We start from the raw sequence: 21,824 nt of genomic DNA, 5'->3' as shown, positions 1-21,824 counted from the left end.
CCCCCCTCTCCCTCCCTCCCTCTCTCACATTTCACCACTAGTACAGCAGCTGTCAGTGTTTGTCAGTGAAGCAGCAGAGAGAGGACACAGCAGCAGAACAACAAGGAACAAACTCGACCAAACTGTGACATGATGATGTAACATGATGATGTCACATGATGTGAGATGTTTTTGACTTCGCTCACACGTCTCACATCTCAACTTCCAACTTTTTCACTTTTTCACTTTTTTTCACTGGAGTTGAAACTTAAGAACCAGGATGAAGCTTCTGGAAGCACTCTGCGTCCTGCTAATGTTAGCCACCTCCAGCTACAGTGTCCAGAGAGGTGAGTATCTCCTAGCTCCTAGCCTGTCTCCTAGCTCCCAACCTGTCTCCTAGCTCCTTACCTGTCTCCTAGCTCCTAGCCTGTCTCCTAGCTCCGAGCCTGTCTAATAGCTCATAGCCTGTCTCCTAACTCCTAGCCTGTCTCCTAGCTCCTAGACCCGGGGTCAAGGCCCGTTGTTGGTGGTGGTGTTGTCCTTGTCTTCTTCCATCCCTCTGAGAAATATCGACCTCCTGTCTCACCTACTTACTGACTTATCTACTTCCTGTCTCACCCGTCCCCCCAGGACCTCGGATCGTGACCCTACTGGAGACCGTGGATGTCCTGTTGGACCACAACGCCACCTTCATCTGCGAGGTGGAGCCCCGCCCCCTTATCGAGGTCACCTGGACCCGGAACAACCAGCCAATCCTGTAAGGGGGCGGAGCCAAGACTGCTAGGCGAGGAAGCTAGGAAGGAAGGAAAGAAGGGAGGGTGGGAGGGGGACTGAGGAAGGGAGGGTGGAAGGAAGGAAGGGAGAGAGGGAGGGAGAGTGGAAGGAAGGAAGGAACCCATGAAGGATGGAAGGAAGGGAGTGAGGGAGGAAGGGGGGGAGTGAGGACGGAAGGGAGGGGGGAGGGAGGGGGAGTGAGGAAGGGAGGGTGGAAGGAAGGAAGGGAGGGAGGGAGGGAGGTTGAAAGGAAGGAAGGGCGTGAGGGAGGAAGGGAGGGGGGAGCGAGGAAGGGAGAGTGGAAGGAAGGAAGGAAGGGAGGGAGGGTGGGTGAGGGAGAGAGGGTGGAAGTAAGGAAGGAAGGCAGCTTGGAAGGAAGAAATGAAGGAAGGGAGGAAGGAAGGAGGGAGGGAGAAAGTGAGGTGTCAGAATGGATCATCCAATTGTAATATCAAGTAACATTCCTCCCTCCCCCTCCAGGCCCCATGACCCCCGTTACCTCACCCGGGAGCGGGGTCAGATGCTGGTCCTTCCCCGCGTCCGGGAGGCGGACGCCGGCGAGTACTGCTGCGTGGCCACCGAGGGCGCCGGCGAGTCGGCCCGGAGCTGCGGGGCACTGCAGCTCAAGATGAGTAAGCCCCACCCCCAACGCCGCCGGGCATTGTGGGAAAAAAATAACGGGGGAAGTCGTGTGAGGAATTCCGAGGGTTAATCGTCCTGCAAAATCAGGAAGTGGCTGTTATCAGGCTCCTGATATTCAGGGACCTCCGTCACAGAGACAGAACACGAGGTTGTAGACACGCTGGAACAAGCCAGGTGGCTCCGGGGCGTCTTCGGACGGGCCCCCCGTGTCCCTTCCCCGTGTCGGAGAGCCCCTGTTCAGGTGCCAGTGTGGCGGTTTGGTCTGCCACACCCCACCCGTGTGGGGCCTTCAGGAACCTCCGTCACAGAGACAGAGAAAAGGGGAGAAAACACATCAGTGTGTTGTGGAGGTTGATGTTGGTTATGGAAGGAGCCAGGAGCCGACGCACACGTGTCTGGAACAAGGCTCCTCTCCTGGGTGAGTGTGGGGGTGGGGCTTTTACCTGTTGCTTGCAAGACCAACCGACAAGCAACAGGTGTACAGCCACCCTGATCCTGGGCCCCCAATGACCTAGACCCAGGACAGGTGTGGCTGCTCAAACTACACCACCCCCACAATTAAATTGATATGATGTAATGTCATATTTTATTATTTTATTTCATCTTTTATAATTTTGTTCTAATTGTATCTGCATTATTTCATACTGTTCATACTTTGCATCCAATCAGAGCCTCAGATCCGCCGTCATCCTTCCAACGTGTCACTGCTGCTTGGCTCCAAGGCAGTGCTGCCCTGCGTTACCCTCGGCAACCCCAAGCCTGAGATCACCTGGCTGAAGGACGACCACATCGTCACGGTAACCACCGCCCATCCCATCCACATGCTCACTCATTCATCTCTCACGTCAGAAACCCAAGTAGCACTCAATCATTCGTTCATCTGTCTACCTGTCTATCCATCTATCTGTCTGTCTGTCTGTCTGTCTGTCTGTCTGTCTGTCTGTCTGTCTGTCTGTCTGTCTATCTATCTGTCTATCTATCTACCTACCTATCTATCAATCTACCTGTCTATCTATCAATCTACCTGTCTATCTATCTATCTATCTATCTATCTATCTATCTATCTATCTATCTGTCTATCTATCTATCTATCTATCTGTCTGTCTGTCTGTCTGTCTATCTATCTATCTATCTATCTATCTGTCTGTCTATCTATCTATCTGTCTATCTATCTATCTATCTATCTATCTGTCTGTCTGTCTATCTATCTATCTATCTATCTATCTATCTATCTATCTATCTATCTATCTATCTATCTATCTATCTATCTATCTGTCTATCTATCTATCTGTCTGTCTATCTATCTATCTGTCTATCTATCTATCTATCTATCTATCTATCTATCTACCTACCTATCTATCAATCTACCTGTCTATCTATCAATCTACCTGTCTATCTATCTATCTATCTATCTATCTATCTATCTATCTATCTATCTATCTATCTATCTATCTATCTATCTATCTATCTATCTATCTGTCTATCTATCTATCTGTCTGTCTATCTATCTATCTATCTATCTATCTATCTATCTATCTATCTATCTATCTATCTATCTATCTATCTATCTGTCTATCTATCTATCTGTCTGTCTATCTATCTATCTGTCTATCTATCTATCTATCTATCTATCTGTCTGTCTGTCTATCTATCTATCTATCTATCTATCTATCTATCTATCTATCTATCTATCTATCTATCTATCTATCTATCTATCTATCTATCTATCTATCTATCTATCTATCTATCTATCTGTCTATCTATCTATCTATCTGTGTGTCTGTCATCCATCCATTCTTTCACTTATTATTTGTTACACACACACTAACACACACTAACACACACACACACACACACTAACACACACTAACACACACTAACACACACACACACACTAACACACACACACACACACACACACACACACACACACACACACTAACACACACTAACACACACACTAACACACACACACACACACACTAACACACACACACTAACACACACACACTAACACACACACACACACACACACTAACACACACACACACACACACACACTAACACACACTAACACACACACACACTAACACACACTAACACACTCACACACTAACACACACTAACACACACACACTAACACACACTAACACACACTAACACACACACACACTAACACACACTGACACACACACACACACTAACACACACTAACACACACTAACACACTCACACACTAACACACACACACACACACACACTAACACACACTAACACACACTAACACACACTAACACACACACACACACACTAACACACACTAACACACACTAACACACGCTAACACACACACACACTAACACACACTAACACTAACACACACTAACACACACTAACACACACTAACACACACACACTAACACACACACACACACACACACACACACACACTAACACACTAACACACACTAACACACACTAACACACTCACACACTAACACACACTAACACACACACACACACTAACACACACTAACACACACTAACACACACACACACTAACACACACTAACACACACTAACACACTAACACACACTAACACACACACACTAACACACACTAACACACACTAACACACACACACTAACTAACACACACACACACTAACACACACATACACACACACTAACACACACACACACACACACACACACACACACTAACACACACACACACACACACACTAACACACACACTAACACACACACTAACACACTAACACACTAACACACACACACACACTAACACACACAAACACACACTAACACACACACTAACACACACACACACACTAACACACACACACACACACACACACTAACACACACACACACACACACACTAACACACACACACTAACACACACACACACACTAACACACACACTAACACACACACTAACACACACACACTAACACACACACACACACACACTAACACACACTAACACACACACACACACACACACACACACACACTAACACAAACTAACACACACTAACACACACACACACACACACTAACACACACTAACACACACACACACTAACACACACTAACACACACACACACACACTAACACACACACACACTAACACACACACACACACACACACACACACTAACACACACACACTAACACACACACACTAACACACACTAACACACACTAACACACACACACACTAACACACACACACACACACACACACTAACACACACACACACACCAACACACACACTAACACACACACTAACACACACACTAACACACACACACACTAACACACACTAACACACACTAACACACACACACTAACTAACACACACACACTAACACACACACACTAACACACACACACACAAACACACACACTAACACACACTAACACACACTAACACACACACACACTAACACACACACACACACACACTAACACACACACACACTAACACACACACACACACACACACACTAACACACACACACTAACACACACACACACACACACACTAACACACACTAACACACACACACACTAACACACACACACACGCACTAACACACACACACACCAACACACACACTAACACACACACTAACACACACACTAACACACACACACACACTAACACACACTAACACACACTAACTAACACACACACACTAACACACACACACTAACACACACACACACACAAACACACACACTAACACACACTAACACACACTAACACACACACACACTAACACACTAACACACACTAACACACACTAACACACTCACACACTAACACACACTAACACACACACACACACACTAACACACACTAACACACACTAACACACACACACACTAACACACACTAACACACACTAACACACTCACACAGTAACACACACACACACTAACACACACACACACACTAACACACACACACTAACACACACACACACTAACACACACACCAACACACACACTAACACACACACACTAACACACACACACACACACACACACACACACACACACACACACTAACACACACACACACACACACACACACACACACACACACACACACACACACACACACTAACACACACACATACACACACACACACACACACACACACACACACTAACACACACACACTAACACACACACACACTAACACACACACACTAACACACACACACACACACACACACACACACACACACACACACACTCGCTGTTTATTTGTTTGTGTCCTGGCAGCTCAGCGACAGGGTGGCCATCTTGGATTACGGTGCCCTGAAGATCCAGGACCTGAGGAAACAAGATGGCGGCCAGTACCGCTGCGTGGCGCGGAACAGCTTCGGCCTGGCCTTCTCCAAGCCAGTGTCCATCCAGGTCCAGGGTAGGAGAGCAGCTAGGAGCTAGGAGAGCAGCTAGGAGCTAGGACAGCAGCTAGGAGCTAGGAGAGCAGCTAGGAGCTAGGACAGCAGCTAGGAGCTAGGAGACCAGCCAGGAGATATGAAACAGTCTAGGAGACCTGACATTGTGTCCACTTCCTGTCCAGCCCCCGCCAGGATCCTCCGGGTCCCCCAGGAGCAGCGGGTGGCCTACGGGACGCTGGTGTCCCTGGAGTGCCACGCCACAGGAAGTCCAGTCCCAAGCATCACCTGGCTGGAGAACGGGAACCCTGTGAGTAGAGGAAGTGGTCCTAAACTACAGGAAGTAGGATTATAGCAGTTTAACGTATTAAGGTACATCTTTTCCTGTGTATGACTGGTATAAGGGTGGTATTAGTGGTATTCTCCTTCCTCCAGGTGGACCACGCCCGCAGCCTCTCCTCCTCCCTCCTTGACGACCAGGTGGTTTCTCGTCTTGTTGTCGTCATCGAGCGCCCGTCGCTCTACACCTGCTTAGCGGCTAATAAGCTAACTAGCGGCGGAGCTAACAGTGCTAAGGCTAGCGCCGCCGTCACTGTCACAGGTAGAGCCACGCCCCCTCCCTCCTCCCTTCCTTCCTTCCTTAACTCACTCCTACCTCCCTTCCTTCCTTCCCTCCCTGCCTTCCTTTCTTTCCCCCTTTCTTTCTTCCTTTCTCCCTTCTTTCCTTCCTTCCTTCCTTCCTTCCTTCCTTCATTCCTTCCTTAACTCACTCATACCTCCCTCCCTTCCTTCCTTCCATCCTCCCTTCCTTCCATCCCCCCTCCCTCCCTTCCTTTCTTCCCCTCTTCCTTCCTTCCTCCCTTCCTTTCTCCCTTCTTTCCGTCATCCCTCCCGTCCTTCCTTCCTTTCCTCCCTCTCTTAATTCCTTTCTCCCATGCTCCCTCCATCCCTCCCTCCTTCCCTTCCTTCCTTACCCCCTCCCTCCCTCCCTCCTTGCCTCTATAGATGGATAGCTCCTGTTGTGTTTTGTTAGCTGTTAATGACCATTTGTTTTGTTGGACCCCACACACACAGACACATTTCCCATCATGCTTTGCTTCTCTTAGTCGTTAACACACTTCATTCCGACTTGGACACTGAGAGGGTTCGCACCTCAGTCAGCTACTAGCATTTAGCATTAGCATCTCCATCACCTTTTTGCAGCTAGCCTCTCAGTTAGCTGCTCGCCGTTAGCGCCCGCCTCTGGGACCAACATGGCTGCCATCGGCTCGCCACCTCTGCCACTGACCGCTCTGCTCCCTCTGTCCCTCTCTCTTCTCCTCCTTCTCTTCCCTCCATCGGCCGCCGGTGGAATCTGTCGTTTCCCTGTAGAGTGGAGGTAAGAAACACGACTGGCTCTGGATTTTAACTGAAACTCAAAGACTCTTTTTGAGCAGCCATTCAGAAGATCCTGAAAAAAGGACAAAAAAAGACTGTTCTTCACTGTGTGACTCGGATTCAGTCGCGTCCCTCGTTAGAAAATACTTTGTTGTGAGGACTTTAACTCATGGGGACATGTTTACCCTCTACATTTACTCATGGGGACATTCTGACCCTCTACATTTACTCATGGGGACACGTTTACCCTCTACATTTACTCATGGGGACATTCTGACACTCGACCTTTACTCATGGGGACATTTTCTTTTACTTCAGGCTCTACAAGGGAAGCCTTGGCTACTGCAGCACTTACAGGGGGCATGTCTGCGGCGCCGAGTTGCCACCTGATTCGCTGCTGTTCTTTGACTCCTCCTCTCCCGCCTCCTCCTCCTCCTCGGACCCAGAGCTCCGACAGGAAGTCCTGGTCCGGAACCGGTGGGCGGAGCTAGAGCCGCTGAGTGCCCTCTGCCGACCGGCGGCGCGAGCACTGCTCTGCCACCACAGTTTCCCAGAATGCAACCCCACCGGCCTCGGCCCCGCCCCCAAACCCATCTGCAGGTGAGGCTACATGCTAAATGCTAAAAAGTACTATCTTACTGTGACTGTGATAACACTAAAAGGACAGAAAGATAAGAAACAAGGAAAGGAAACTGGAAAGAAGGAAGGACAGGAGGAGAGACGGTGTTAACGTTAAGCTCCTCCTCCTTAGGGAGCACTGTCTGGCGGTGAAGGAGCTCTACTGCCGGAATGAGCCACTAGTTCTGTCAGCTGATGCTAGCTTCATTAGCTCCGCCCACCAAGGGGCCGGGACTCGAACCCTGGACCCGCTGCTACCGGACTGCCGGGACCTGCCGAGCCTGGCGACTGACCCGGAGGCCTGCACCCACTTCCTGTTCCCAGGTGAGAGCTACTTCCTGGTCAAGGCTCCACTTCCTCTGGCTCAGGGGGTGGAGCCTGTGCAGGTTGGACAGGCTGGGGGGGGGGGCATCACGGACCAGGACCAGGACTTGTTGTTGTGTGGCTCCACCAGAGGTCTAACCCCCTCCATAGTAATACTGCCCACGGAAGAATCGTCTGCAGAACAACACCCTGATCCTGATGACTCTGGTGGACCTGGTGGTCCTAATAAACCTGGTGGTCTTGATGATGGACCTGGTGGTCCTAGTGAACCTGGTGGTCTTGATGATGGACCTGGTGGTCCTAGTGAACCTGGTGGTCTTGATGATGGACCTGGTGGTCCTAGTGAACCTGGTGGTCTTGATGATGGACCTGGTGGTCCTAGTGAACCTGGTGGTCTTGATGATGGACCTGGTGGTCCTAATAAACCTGGTGGTCTTGATGATGGACCTGGTGGTCCTAGTGAACCTGGTGGTCTTGATGATGGACCTGGTGGTCCTAGTGAACCTGGTGGTCTTGATGATGGACCTGGTGGTCCTAGTGAACCTGGTGGTCTTGATGATGGACCTGGTGGTCCTAGTGAACCTGGTGGTCTTGATGATGGACCTGGTGGTCCTAGTGAACCTGGTGGTCTTGATGATGGACCTGGTGGTCCTAGTGAACCTGGTGGTCTTGATGATGGACCTGGTGGTCCTAATGAACCTGGTGGTCTTGATGATGGACCTGGTGGTCCTAGTGAACCTGGTGGTCTTGATGATGGACCTGGTGGTCCTAGTGAACCTGGTGGTCTTGATGATGGACCTGGTGGTCCTAGTGAACCTGGTGGTCCTGGTGGCCTCTCTACAGTCGTTATTGATGTAAGATAATAATAATATGTTCTTCTGATATTCTGCTAATATTCAAATAATGTTGGAACCTTTGTGTGTTGTAGTGCAGTGTGTGTGTGTGTGTCTGTTATAGTGCAGTGTGTGTGTGGTGTGTGTGTGTGTGTGTTATAGTGCAGTGTGTGTGTGTGTGGTGTGTGTGTGTGTCTGTTATAGTGCAGTGTGTGTGTGTGTGTGTGTGTGTTATAGTGCAGTGTGTGTGTGGTGTGTGTGTGTGTGTGTTATAGTGCAGTGTGTGTGTGTGTGGTGTGTGTGTGTGTCTGTTATAGTGCAGTGTGTGTGTGTGTGTGTGTGTTATAGTGCAGTGTGTGTGTGTGTGTGTTATAGTGCAGTGTGTGTGTGTGTGTCTGTTATAGTGCAGTGTGTGTGTGTGTGTTATAGTGCAGTGTGTGTGTGGTGTGTGTGTGTCTGTTATAGTGCAGTGTGTGTGTGGTGTGTGTGTGTGTCTGTTATAGTGCAGTGTGTGTGTGTGTGTGTGTGTGTTATAGTGCAGTGTGTGTGTGGTGTGTGTGTGTGTGTGTTATAGTGCAGTGTGTGTGTGGTGTGTGTGTGTGTGTGTTATAGTGCAGTGTGTGTGTGTGTGGTGTGTGTGTGTGTCTGTTATAGTGCAGTGTGTGTGTGTGTGTGTGTGTTATAGTGCAGTGTGTGTGTGGTGTGTGTGTGTGTGTGTTATAGTGCAGTGTGTGTGTGTGTGGTGTGTGTGTGTGTCTGTTATAGTGCAGTGTGTGTGTGTGTGTGTGTGTGTGTTATAGTGCAGTGTGTGTGTGTGTGTGTGTTATAGTGCAGTGTGTGTGTGTGTGGTGTGTGTGTGTGTGTGTTATAGTGCAGTGTGTGTGTGTGTGTCTGTTATAGTGCAGTGTGTGTGTGTGTGTTATAGTGCAGTGTGTGTGTGGTGTGTGTGTGTGTGTGTGTGTTATAGTGCAGTGTGTGTGTGTGTGTGTCTGTTATAGTGCAGTGTGTGTGTGTGTGTGTGTTATAGTGCAGTGTGTGTGTGGTGTGTGTGTGTGTGTGTTATAGTGCAGTGTGTGTGTGTGTGGTGTGTTATAGTGCAGTGTGTGTGTGGTGTGTGTGTGTGTGTGTGTGTGTTATAGTGCAGTGTGTGTGTGTGTGTGGTGTGTTATAGTGCAGTGTGTGTGTGTGTGTCTGTTATAGTGCAGTGTGTGTGTGGTGTGTGTGTGTGTGTGTTATAGTGCAGTGTGTGTGTGTGTGGTGTGTTATAGTGCAGTGTGTGTGTGTGGTGTGTGTGTGTGTGTGTGTGTGTTATAGTGCAGTGTGTGTGTGTGTGTGTGTGGTGTGTTATAGTGCAGTGTGTGTGTGGTGTGTTCTAGTGCAGTGTGTGTGTGGTGTGTGTGTGTGTGTGTGTGTGTTATAGTGCAGTGTGTGTGTGTGTGTGGTGTGTTATAGTGCGGTGTGTGTGTGGTGTGTTATAGTGCAGTGTGTGTGTGTGTGTGTGTGTGTTATAGTGCGGTGTGTGTGTGGTGTGTTCTAGTGCAGTGTGTGTGTGTGTGTTATAGTGCAGTGTGTGTGGTGTGTGTGTGTGTTATAGTGCAGTGTGTGTGTGTGTTATAGTGCAGTGTGTGTGGTGTGTGTGTGTTATAGTGCAGTGTGTGTGGTGTGTGTGTGTTATAGTGCAGTGTGTGTGGTGTGTGTGTGTGTTATAGTGCAGTGTGTGTGGTGTGTGTGTGTGTTATAGTGCAGTGTGTGTGGTGTGTGTGTGTTATAGTGCAGTGTGTGTGGTGTGTGTGTGTGTGTTATAGTGCAGTGTGTGTGTGTGTTATAGTGCAGTGTGTGTGGTGTGTGTGTGTGTTATAGTGCAGTGTGTGTGGTGTGTGTGTGTGTTATAGTGCAGTGTGTGTGTGTGTGTTATAGTGCAGTGTGTGTGTGTGTGTGTTATAGTGCAGTGTGTGTGGTGTGTGTGTGTGTTATAGTGCAGTGTGTGTGGTGTGTGTTATAGTGCAGTGTGTGTGTGTGTGTTATAGTGCAGTGTGTGTGTGTGTGTGTGTTATAGTGCAGTGTGTGTGTGTGTGTTATAGTGCAGTGTGTGTGTGTGTTATAGTGCAGTGTGTGTGGTGTGTGTGTGTGTTATAGTGCAGTGTGTGTGGTGTGTGTGTGTGTTATAGTGCAGTGTGTGTGTGTGTGTGTGTTATAGTGCAGTGTGTGTGTGTGTGTTATAGTGCAGTGTGTGTGTGTGTGTGTGTTATAGTGCAGTGTGTGTGTGTGTGTGTTATAGTGCAGTGTGTGTGTGTTATAGTGCAGTGCAGTGTGTGTGTGTTATAGTGCAGTGTGTGTGTGTGTGTTATAGTGCAGTGTGTGTGTGTGTGTTATAGTGCAGTGTGTGTGTGTGTGTTATAGTGCAGTGTGTGTGTGTGTGTTATAGTGCAGTGTGTGTGTGTGTGTTATAGTGCAGTGTGTGTGTGTGTGTTATAGTGCAGTGTGTGTGTGTGTGTTATAGTGCAGTGTGTGTGTGTGTGTTATAGTGCAGTGTGTGTGTGTGTGTGTTATAGTGCAGTGTGTGTGTGTTATAGTGCAGTGCAGTGTGTGTGTGTTATAGTGCAGTGCAGTGTGTGTGTGTTATAGTGCAGTGTGTGTGGTGTGACAAAGATTCTTCTTCTTCATTTGAGAAATGACCAAATTTAGATTTTGTTTCTTTTTTTCAGACATCGATAAGGATCAAGTCACAAGTAAGTTTAACTTTCTCACAATTGTGGAGTTTGAGTTTGTCATGAAGTACTAAGATAGATATGAATATAGATATAGATATAATAATAATAATAATAATAATAATAATAATAATAATATTTATCATTGTTTTCATCTTTATCATGTTTTTCTATTATTTCTCAGTAAACTGCTTCAGTGACTCAGGACGTTTTTATCGCGGGAAAATCAACGTCACAAAGTCTGGACGGAGCTGCCGGCGCTGGACGCTGCCCCCCGCCCAGCTCCACCAGCCCCACCCCTTCTCCCCTGACGTCCTTCCAGAACTCTACGACTCACACGACTTCTGCAGGAACCCTGGCGGGGTCCGCCACGGCCCCTGGTGCTTCACTTCCGAGCCCGGTGCACCCTGGGAGCTCTGCCCTGTCCCCCGTTGCCACGACAACACAGGTTCTGGTCCAACTGGATGGATGGATGGATGAAGAGACGGACAGACGGACGGACAGACAGACAGACAGACGGACAGACGGACGGACGGACGGACGGACGGACGGACGGACGGACAGACGGACAGACGGACAGACGGACAGACAGACAGACAGACGGACGGACGGACGGACGGACGGACGGACGGACGGACGGACGGACGGACGGACGGACGGACGGACGGACGGACGGTTGATAGATAGATTCATGTTGTTCCCATTTATTTTTCTTTCCTTTCAGTCGTAAAAGAAGAGAGAGAGCAGACATTGTCACGCCAGACTCCACCCCCTACCTCCTCCTCCTCCTCCTCCTCCTCCTCCTCCTCCTCCTCCTCCTCCTCTTCCTCTCCGGCGTTCGCCATGTCCGTCATCGTCGTCGTCATGGCGATGCTGGCAGCCTCGTCCTTCCTTGCTGTCATCGTTGTCGCCTGCCGCCACCGCCGGAGGAGGTGGAGAGAGAGGAAGAGGTGAGGGAGGAAGGCGGGAGGAGGAGGAGGAGGAGGTAGGAGGAGGAGGAGGGAGGAGGAGGTAGGGGGTGGAGGAGGAGGAGGAGGAGGGAGGAGGAGAGGGAGGGAGGAAGGAGGGAGGAGGAGACGGAGGAGGAGGAGGAGGGAGGAGGAGAGGGAGGAGGAGGAGGGAGGAGGAGGGAGGGGGAGGAGGAGGGAGGGGGAGGAGGAGGAGGAGGAGGGAGGGGGAGGAGGAGGAGGAGGGAGGAGGGGGGAGGAGGGAGAGAGGGTGAAGCTGTTCCTTCAATATGTCCCTACCAGTACAAACACTGGACTGTGTAGAGAGGAAGGAAGGATAGGGAGGAAGGAAGGAAGGAAAGAAGGAAAGAAAGGATAGGGAGGGAAGGAATGAAGGAAAGGAAGAGGGGGCAGGAAGGAAGGATAGGGAGGGAGGAAGGAAAGAAAGAAGGAAAAAAGGAAGGAAAGATAGAAGGGAAGGAAGAAATGAATGAAGGAAAGAAGGATGGAAAGAAAGGAAGGAAGGGAGGAAGAAGCAAAGGAAGGAAAGAAAGGGAAGAATGAATAGGAAAGAAAGGCAGGAGGGAAGGAAGGAAGGATATAAAGAAGGAAGGAAGGAAGGAAGGAAGGACTCCATGGATCCACCCTGTCACACACAGTCCTGTGTTTCTCACCTCCAGGGCCCTGGAGGCTCCGCCCCTCGCCGCCCTGCCCTCGGACTTCCTGTTGGAGCGGCTCCGCCCGAACCCCATGTACCAGCGGCTGCCCGTGCTGGTGGGCTCGCGGCTGCAGGCGCTGGAGTTCCCTCGGAACCGTGTGCAGTACGTGAGGGACATCGGGGAAGGAGCCTTCGGACGTGTCTTCCAGGCCCGGTGCGTTGTGGGGGCGGAGTCAACCGCTGCCTCTGAGGACAGGTGGACCACGCCCCTCATGGGCGGGGCTAACTCCAACCCCGCCCTCAAGCAGGACTGTGTTTATGTTTGGTGCTTGGTCCAAAAGTCCTCATAACAATAACAACAGAGGAGTTAGGAGGGAAGGAAGGGAGAGGATTCAAGAGGTTTATTCATCACATACATATACATACTTTCATACATGTACATACTTTCATACATGTACATACTTTCATACATATACATACTTTCATACATATGCATACTTTCATACATGTACATACTTTCATACATATACATACTTTCATACATGTACATACTTTCATACATATACATACTTTCATACATGTACATACTTTCATACATATGCATACTTTCATACATATGCATACTTTCATACATGTACATACTTTCATACATCTACATACTTTCATACATATACATACTTTCATACATATGCATACTTTCATACATGTACATACTTTCATTCATCTACATACTTTCATACATATACATACTTTCATACATATACATACTTTCATACATGTACATACTTTCATACATCTACATACTTTCATACATATACATACTTTCATACATATACATACTTTCATACATATGCATACTTTCATACATGTACATACTTTCATACATCTACATACTTTCATACATATACATACTTTCATACATATGCATACTTTCATACATGTACATACTTTCATACATCTACATACTTTCATACATATATATACTTTCATACATATACATACTTTCATACATGTACATACTTTCATACATATACATACTTTCATACATATGCATACTTTCATACATGTACATACTTTCATACATCTACATACTTTCATACATATATATACTTTCATACATATACATACTTTCATACATGTACATACTTTCATACATATACATACTTTCATACATGTACATACTTTCATACATCTACATACTTTCATACATATACATACTTTCATACATATACATACTTTCATACATATGCATACTTTCATACATGTACATACTTTCATACATCTACATACTTTCATACATATACATACTTTCATACATATGCATACTTTCATACATGTACATACTTTCATACATCTACATACTTTCATACATATATATACTTTCATACATATACATACTTTCATACATGTACATACTTTCATACATCTACATACTTTCATACATATACATACTTTCATACATATGCATACTTTCATACATGTACATACTTTCATACATCTACATACTTTCATACATATATATACTTTCATACATATACATACTTTCATACATGTACATACTTTCATACATCTACATACTTTCATACATATATATACTTTCATACATGTACATACTTTCATACATGTACATACTTTCATACATATATATACTTTCATACATATACATACTTTCATACATGTACATACTTTCATACATCTACATACTTTCATACATATATATACTTTCATACATATACATACTTTCATACATGTACATACTTTCATACATGTACATACTTTCATACATATATATACTTTCATACATGTACATACTTTCATACATGTACATACTTTCATACATATACATACTATCATACATATACAGTATGCAGTGAAATGTCAATGCAACGCACCTGGTGATTACACACAATATGTCCTCGACAGAACACAGTATCTACCTAAGAATTTCTACTTGACCAACTAACTGATTCCTAAAACGTAAGGAGTAATGCAGTAAGTCAAATACTATAGAATAAAATGAAATAAAATGAAATAAAATAGAATAGAATAGAATAGATAAAGGGAATAGACTTATGTATATGGGATGGACTATTTATGTAAATACAGATATGTGTACTAAAGTGGCATGTGAATAAAGTGAGGTAGTGTTTGTGAGATACACAGCACAGTATACAACAGTACGGCGCAGAAATACGGTTACACAGAACAACCCAGAACAGTGACACAGTATTCAGTACAGTATGCTACATACAGTACAGTAAGGCAGTGTGAGTGTCTCAGTGCTTTTTGTTAGGACCCCTGGTGAGGTCAGCGTTGACAGTTCTTATGTCTTGATGTAAAACTCCGTCTCAGTCTCTGTTCTCGCTGTGTGGCTGTGGAGGCTCTTGCTCCACCACAGCAGCTGGAACAAGACACTTAACCCCTCATTGCTCCTGATGGCTGCGTCCGTCGGTGTTTGAATAATTGTAGGTCGCTTTGGATAAAAGCGTCTGATCAATGCAATGTAATGTAAGAATAATGTAATGTAAAGACGCTGCCTCGCCCTCTCAGCAGAGTGTCTGTTTGTAAAGTCCATGTTAAGTCCTCTGTGATGTGGACTCCCAGGTACTTGAAGCTGCTCACCCTGTCCACAGAAGTCCCATTTATTACCAAGGGCACGTGCGTCCTCGGTTGTAATCCTCGCCTACAGTCCACAATCAGCTCCTTAGTTTTGCTGACGTTCAGGTGGAGTATGTTGTCCTGGCAACAGAGTGACAGGTCCGAGACCTTCTCATCGCCGTCTGTGATAGGGCACCACCACGACAATGGTGTCGTCAGCAAACTTGATGATGGTGTTGGAGCTGGACCTGGCCACACAGTCATGTACAGTGGGGCAAAAAAGTATTTAGTCAGCCACCAATTGTGCAAGTTCTCCCACTTAAAAAGATGAGAGAGGCCTGTAATTTTCATCAAAGGTTCACTTCGACTATGAGAGACAGAATGAGGGGAAATAATCCAGGAAATCACATTGCAGGATTTTTAATGAATTAATTGGTAAATTCCTCGGTTAAATAAGTATTTGGTCACCTACAAACAAGTAAGATTTCTGGCTTTCACAGACCTGTAACTTTTTCTTTAAGAGGCTCCTCTGTCCTCCACTCCTTACCTGTATTAATGGCACCTGTTTGAACTGGTTATCAGTATAAAAGACACCTGTCCACAACCTCAAACAGTCACACTCCAAACTCCACTATGGCCAAGACCAAAGAGCTGTCAAAGGACACCAGAAACAAAATTGTAGACCTGCACCAGGCTGGGAAGACTGAATCTGCAATAGGTAAGCAGCTTGTTGTGAAGAAATCAACTGTGGGAGCAATTATTAGAAAATGGAAGACATACAAGACCACTGATAATCTCCCTCCATCTGGGGCTCCACGCAAGATCTCACCCCGTGGGGTCAAAATGATCACAAGAACGATGAGCAAACATCCCAGAACCACACGGGGGGACCTAGTGAATGACCTGCAGAGAGCTGGGACCAAAGTAACAAAGGCTACCATCAGTAACACACTACGCCGCCAGGGACTCAAATCCTGCAGTGCCAGACGTGTCCCCCTGCTTAAGCCAGTACATGTCCAGGCCCGTCTGAAGTTTGCTAGAGAGCATTTGGATGATCCAGAAGAGGATTGGGAGAATGTCATATGGTCAGATGAAACCAAAATATAACTTTTTGGTAAAAACTCAACTTGTCGTGTTTGGAGGAGAAAGAAAGCTGAGTTGCATCCAAAGAACACCATACCTACTGTGAAGCATGGGGGTGGAAACATCATGCTTTGGGGCTGTTTTTCTGCAAAGGGACCAGGACGACTCATCCATGTAAAGAAAAGAATGAATGGGGCCATGTATCGTGAGATTTTGAGTGAAAACCTCCTTCCATCAGCAAGGGCATTGAAGATGAAACGTGGCTGGGTCTTTCAGCATGACAATGATCCCAAACACACCGCCCGGGCAACGAAGGAGTGGCTTTGTAAGAAGCATTTCAAGGTCCTGGAGTGGCCTAGCCAGTCTCCAGATCTCAACCCCATAGAAAATCTTTGGAGTGAGTTGAGAGTCTGTGTTGCCCAGCGACAGCCCCAAAACATTACTGCTCTAGAGGAGATCTGCATGGAGGAATGGGCCAAAATACCAGCAACAGTGTGTGAAAACCTTGTGAAGACTTACAGAAAACGTTTGACCTCTGTCATTGCAAACAAAGGGTATATAACAAAGTATTGAGATGAACTTTTGTTATTGACCAAATACTTATTTTCCACCATAATTTGCAAATAAATTCTTTAAAAATCAGACAATGTGATCTTCTGGATTTTTTTTTCTCATTTTGCCTCTTATAGTTGAGGTATAGCTATGATGAAAATAACAGGCCTCTCTTATCTTTTTAAGTGGGAGAACTTTTACAATTGGTGGCTGACTAAATACTTTTTTGCCCCACTGTATGTACAGGGAGCACAGTAGGGGGCTGAGGACGCAGCCCTGGGGGGATCCTGTCCTTCACCGCCCTCCGCATGTTGTACGACGCCGCTTTGTAATTGTCCATATTTCCAGATACAAGACCGTCGTTGTAAGCCGCCGTGCGAGCATTCAGAGCGCAGCGTATGGATTTATCGACCCATGGCTTCTGGTTTGGAAATATCTGAACTTTCACCGTGGGAACGATGCTGTTCGCTAACGTAGCTATACAGCTCACTGCTACATCCGTAAACTCGCTGATGTCACTTGGACTTGATTGGAACATATCCTAGTCTAGGTCAGTCAGAGCGTCCTGAAGCCCAGTCTCTGATTGGTCCGTCCACCGCTTCCCGTCCCTCGTCACCTCCAAATCTGGCGCGATCAGAGGCCTGTAAATGGGAAAGCAGGGAGCGAGACGGTCTTGTATCTGTTCTTGTACAGTGTGTAGCAATGGTCCAAAGTTCTATCTCCCCTGGTGGCACAGGTGATGTGTTGGTAGAAATTAGGCAGAACTTTAAGGTTCAACCTGTTAAAGTCCCCAGTCACCACCACAGCCACGTCGGGATGTTTGTTTTGAAGGAGGAAGGACTGAAGGTGTGTGTGTGTGTGTGTGTGTGTTCACAGAGCCCCCGGCCTGTTGCCGTTGGAAACGTCCACCATGGTGGCAGTGAAGATGCTGAAGGACGAGGCGTCGGCCGACATGCAGCGTGACTTCCAACGGGAGGCGGCGCTGATGGCTGAGTTCGACCACGCCAACATAGTGCGGCTCCTGGGTGAGCTACCCCAAGCTATGCTATGCTACGCTATGCTAAGATATGCTAAGATTTGCTCTGCTGTGCTATATGCTAAGCTGCACTATGATGAGCGACACTAAGATGCGTTGTGGTAGGATATGTTGAGGTAAGCTATGCTATCGTATTTAGCATTGTAGCACGTCTAGCATTTCAACATGTCCTCCACCTGCAGGTGTGTGTGCTGTGGGAAAGCCCATGTGCCTAATGTTTGAGTACATGGCGCACGGTGACCTCAACCAGTTCCTGCGCCGGCAGGTGCCTCCCGACCAGGCCCCGCCCCCCAGCTGGGCCGGCCTCTCACTGCGCGGCTTATCCGTGTCTCCTGAACCCTGGGACGAGGACGACGAGGACCGACCGGAACCGCTGTCGGCGGCGGACCGCCTGTCGGTGGCGGCACAGGTGGCGGCCGGCATGGCGTACCTGGCCGAGCGCAAGTTCGTACACCGCGACCTAGCCACGCGCAACTGCCTGGTGGGCGGCGGCTCCCCCCTGGTGGTGAAGATTGCAGACTTCGGCCTCTCGCGCCGCATCTACGCCGCTGACTACTACAAGGCGGACGAGCATGACGCCATCCCCGTGCGCTGGATGCCGCCGGAGTCCATCTTCTACAACCGCTACACCAGCGAGTCGGACGCCTGGGCCTTCGGCGTGGTGCTGTGGGAGATCTGGGCGCACGGTGTGCAGCCCTACGCCGGCATGGCCCATGAGGAGGTCATCTGGTTTGTGCGCGACGGCGGCATGCTGCCGCCACCGGCCGGGTGCCCTGCCCAGCTCTACGGCCTCATGAGGCTCTGCTGGAGCCCGCAGCCCGGCGAGAGGCCGGGCTTTGCCGGGGCGCGGGCCCTGCTGGAGCGCATGCGCCGCCAGGTGCTGGAGGAGGAGGGGCTAGCAGAGGAGGTGCTAGCAGAGGAGGGGCTAGCGGAGGAGGGGCTAGCGGAGGAGGGGCTAGTGGAGGCGGGGCTAGTGGAGGCGGGGCTAGTGGACAAAGGCGGAGCCGCGGAGAACGAGGACGAGGAAGTAGCACCTGATTGCTGAACTTTACAGTTAAAATAAAGTTATAAACTTAAGTTGAAACTTCAAAGTGAAGCTTTGTGTAAAAATCTGTTTAATATGAATCATTAAGGTGAAGGGGAGGGGCTTATCCCGACTTGTATCTTCCTGTTTCCTGTTTGTTTACATGTTGCATCCATTTTATTTACTTTATTCAAGACCAAAATAAATATAAGACAAATAAAGAATTAGTCTGTCTGTCTGTCTATCTATATGTATCACATATAGTGCATATAGTATACATCGTGTATATAGTATATACAGTGTGTATAGTGTATTCAGTGTCTATAGTGTGTATATATCTAGTATATAGTGTAAAGAGTGTATTTAGTGCACATAGTGTATACAGTGCATATAATGTATATGGTATATATAGTGTATACAGTGTATATAATGTATATGGTATATATAGTGTATACAATGTATATTGTATATATAGGGTATATAGTGTATATAGTGTATAGTGTAAACAATGTAAACAGTGTACATAGTGTACATAGTGTATCGAGTATATATGTATATGCAGTGTATATTGTGTATGTAGTATATAAAGTAGATATAGTGTATACAGTGTATATCGTATACTGTATATAGTGTATATAGTGTACGTAGTATATATAGTATATATTGTGTGTATATAGTATCTTCTTCTTCTATGTGTTGCTCCCATTAGTGGTGGATACAGTGGATCATCTGCCTCCAACACCTTGTGTTCTGCGCATCTTCCTCCCTGACACCACCCGCCTGCATGTCCTCCCTCAGCACCTCCATCAAGCTTCTCTTATGGTCGACCACAAGTACTTGAACTCCTCCGCCTTCTCCACCTCCACTCCTTGCATTCTCAGCTTTTCTCCGCCCTCCCTCCCATTCAGGCACATGTACATTTCTAATGCATGCCTCCACCTCTCCAGGCTCTCCTCCACCTGCTCCCTACTCTCGCTACAGATCATAACGTCATCCGTGAACATCATAGTCCACAGAGACTCCTGCCTGATCTCATCTGTTAACCTGTCCATCACCACTGCAACAAGAAAGGGCTCAGAGCTGATCCTTGATGCAGTCCCACCTCCACTTTGGTGCCTTGGTCACGTCTACTACACACCTTACTACTGTCTGACTGCCCTCATACATATCCTGTACCACTCTTACCTACTTCACTGCCGCCCCCGACTTCCTCATGCAATACCACACTTCCTCTCTAGGCAGCCTATCATACGCTTTCTCTAAATCCACAAAGACACAGTGCAACCCCCTCTGTCCTTCCCTGTACTTTTCCATCAGTGTTCTTAAAGCAAACATGTCATCTGTAGTACTCTTTCCTGGCATGAAACCATACTGCTGCTCGCTGATCCCCACCGCTCCTCTTAACCTAGCCTCCACTACCCTTTCCCATAGCTTCATGCTGTGGCTGATCAACTTTATTCCCCTGTAGTTACTACAGCTCTGTACGTCTCCCTTATTCTTGAAGATGGTACCAGTAAACTTCTTCTCCACTCCTCCAGCATCCTCTCCCTTTCCAGGATGGTGTTAAACATCTGGTTAGGAACGTCACCGCCATCTCACCTAAACATTTCCATGCTTCCCCAGGTTTGTCATCTGGACCAACTGCCTTTCCACTCTTCATCTTCTTTAATGCTGTTCTCACCTCATCCTTGCTCATTTGCTGCACTTCTTGATCCACTATCCCCACATCATCCACTCTTCTCTCCCTCTCATTTTCTTCATTCATCAGCTCCTCAAAGTACTCCTTCCACCTTCTCAACACACTCTCCTCACTAGTCAGCACATTCCCATCATTATCCTTCATCACCCTTAACCTGCTGTACATCTTTCCCAGCTTGGTCCCTTTGTCCACTCATCCTACATACCACCATCCCATGCTGCCTAGCAACACACTCCCCTACCACCACATTGCAGTCACTAATCTCTGTCAGATTGCACCTCAGGTGGACTACAAAAGATGTAGTCTACCTGTGTGCACCTTCCTCCACTCTTGTATGTCACCCTGTGTTCCTCCCTCTTCTTGAAACACGTATTCACAACAGCCAATTCCATCCTTTTGGTGAAATCCACCGTCTGTCCTTCCACCTTCCTCTCCTTGACACCATACCTTCCCGTCACCTTCTTGTCACCTATGTCTCTGGTCCCTTGGCCAACATTCCCATTGAGATCTGCTCCAACGACCATTCTCT

General features: G+C 47.3%; 1 protein-coding gene across 1 annotated transcript; it reads left to right on the top strand.

The window, feature by feature from the left end:
* Nucleotides 1-69: 69 nt before the first annotated feature.
* musk (muscle, skeletal, receptor tyrosine kinase) lies at nt 70-19,811 on the top strand. The gene is made up of 16 exons (XM_080017748.1): nt 70-326; nt 610-736; nt 1,234-1,385; nt 2,065-2,192; nt 5,720-5,861; nt 6,024-6,148; nt 6,274-6,439; nt 7,072-7,216; nt 7,534-7,815; nt 7,967-8,157; nt 11,696-11,719; nt 11,883-12,146; nt 12,423-12,648; nt 13,326-13,517; nt 18,413-18,561; nt 18,755-19,811. The coding sequence occupies exons 1-16, from the start codon at nt 260-262 to the stop codon at nt 19,615-19,617; spliced, it is 3,243 nt and encodes a 1,080-aa protein (XP_079873874.1). The 5' UTR covers nt 70-259; the 3' UTR covers nt 19,618-19,811.
* Nucleotides 19,812-21,824: the final 2,013 nt, after the last annotated feature.

Source organism: Zeus faber, assembly GCF_960531495.2.
Source record: "Zeus faber genome assembly, chromosome: 17".
NCBI classification, from domain to species: Eukaryota; Metazoa; Chordata; class Actinopteri; order Zeiformes; family Zeidae; genus Zeus; species Zeus faber.
This window is presented reverse-complemented; position numbering and strand designations above follow the sequence as displayed.

Coding starts and splice junctions, on each gene's coding strand:
- musk (XM_080017748.1), top strand. CDS start 260: ATGAAGCTTCTGGAAGCACTCTGCGTCCTGCTAATGTTAGCCACCTCC. Junction 737..1,233: donor CGGAACAACCAGCCAATCCT/GTAAGGGGGCGG, acceptor CTCCCCCTCCAG/GCCCCATGACCCCCGTTACC. Junction 12,649..13,325: donor AGGTGGAGAGAGAGGAAGAG/GTGAGGGAGGAA, acceptor TCTCACCTCCAG/GGCCCTGGAGGCTCCGCCCC.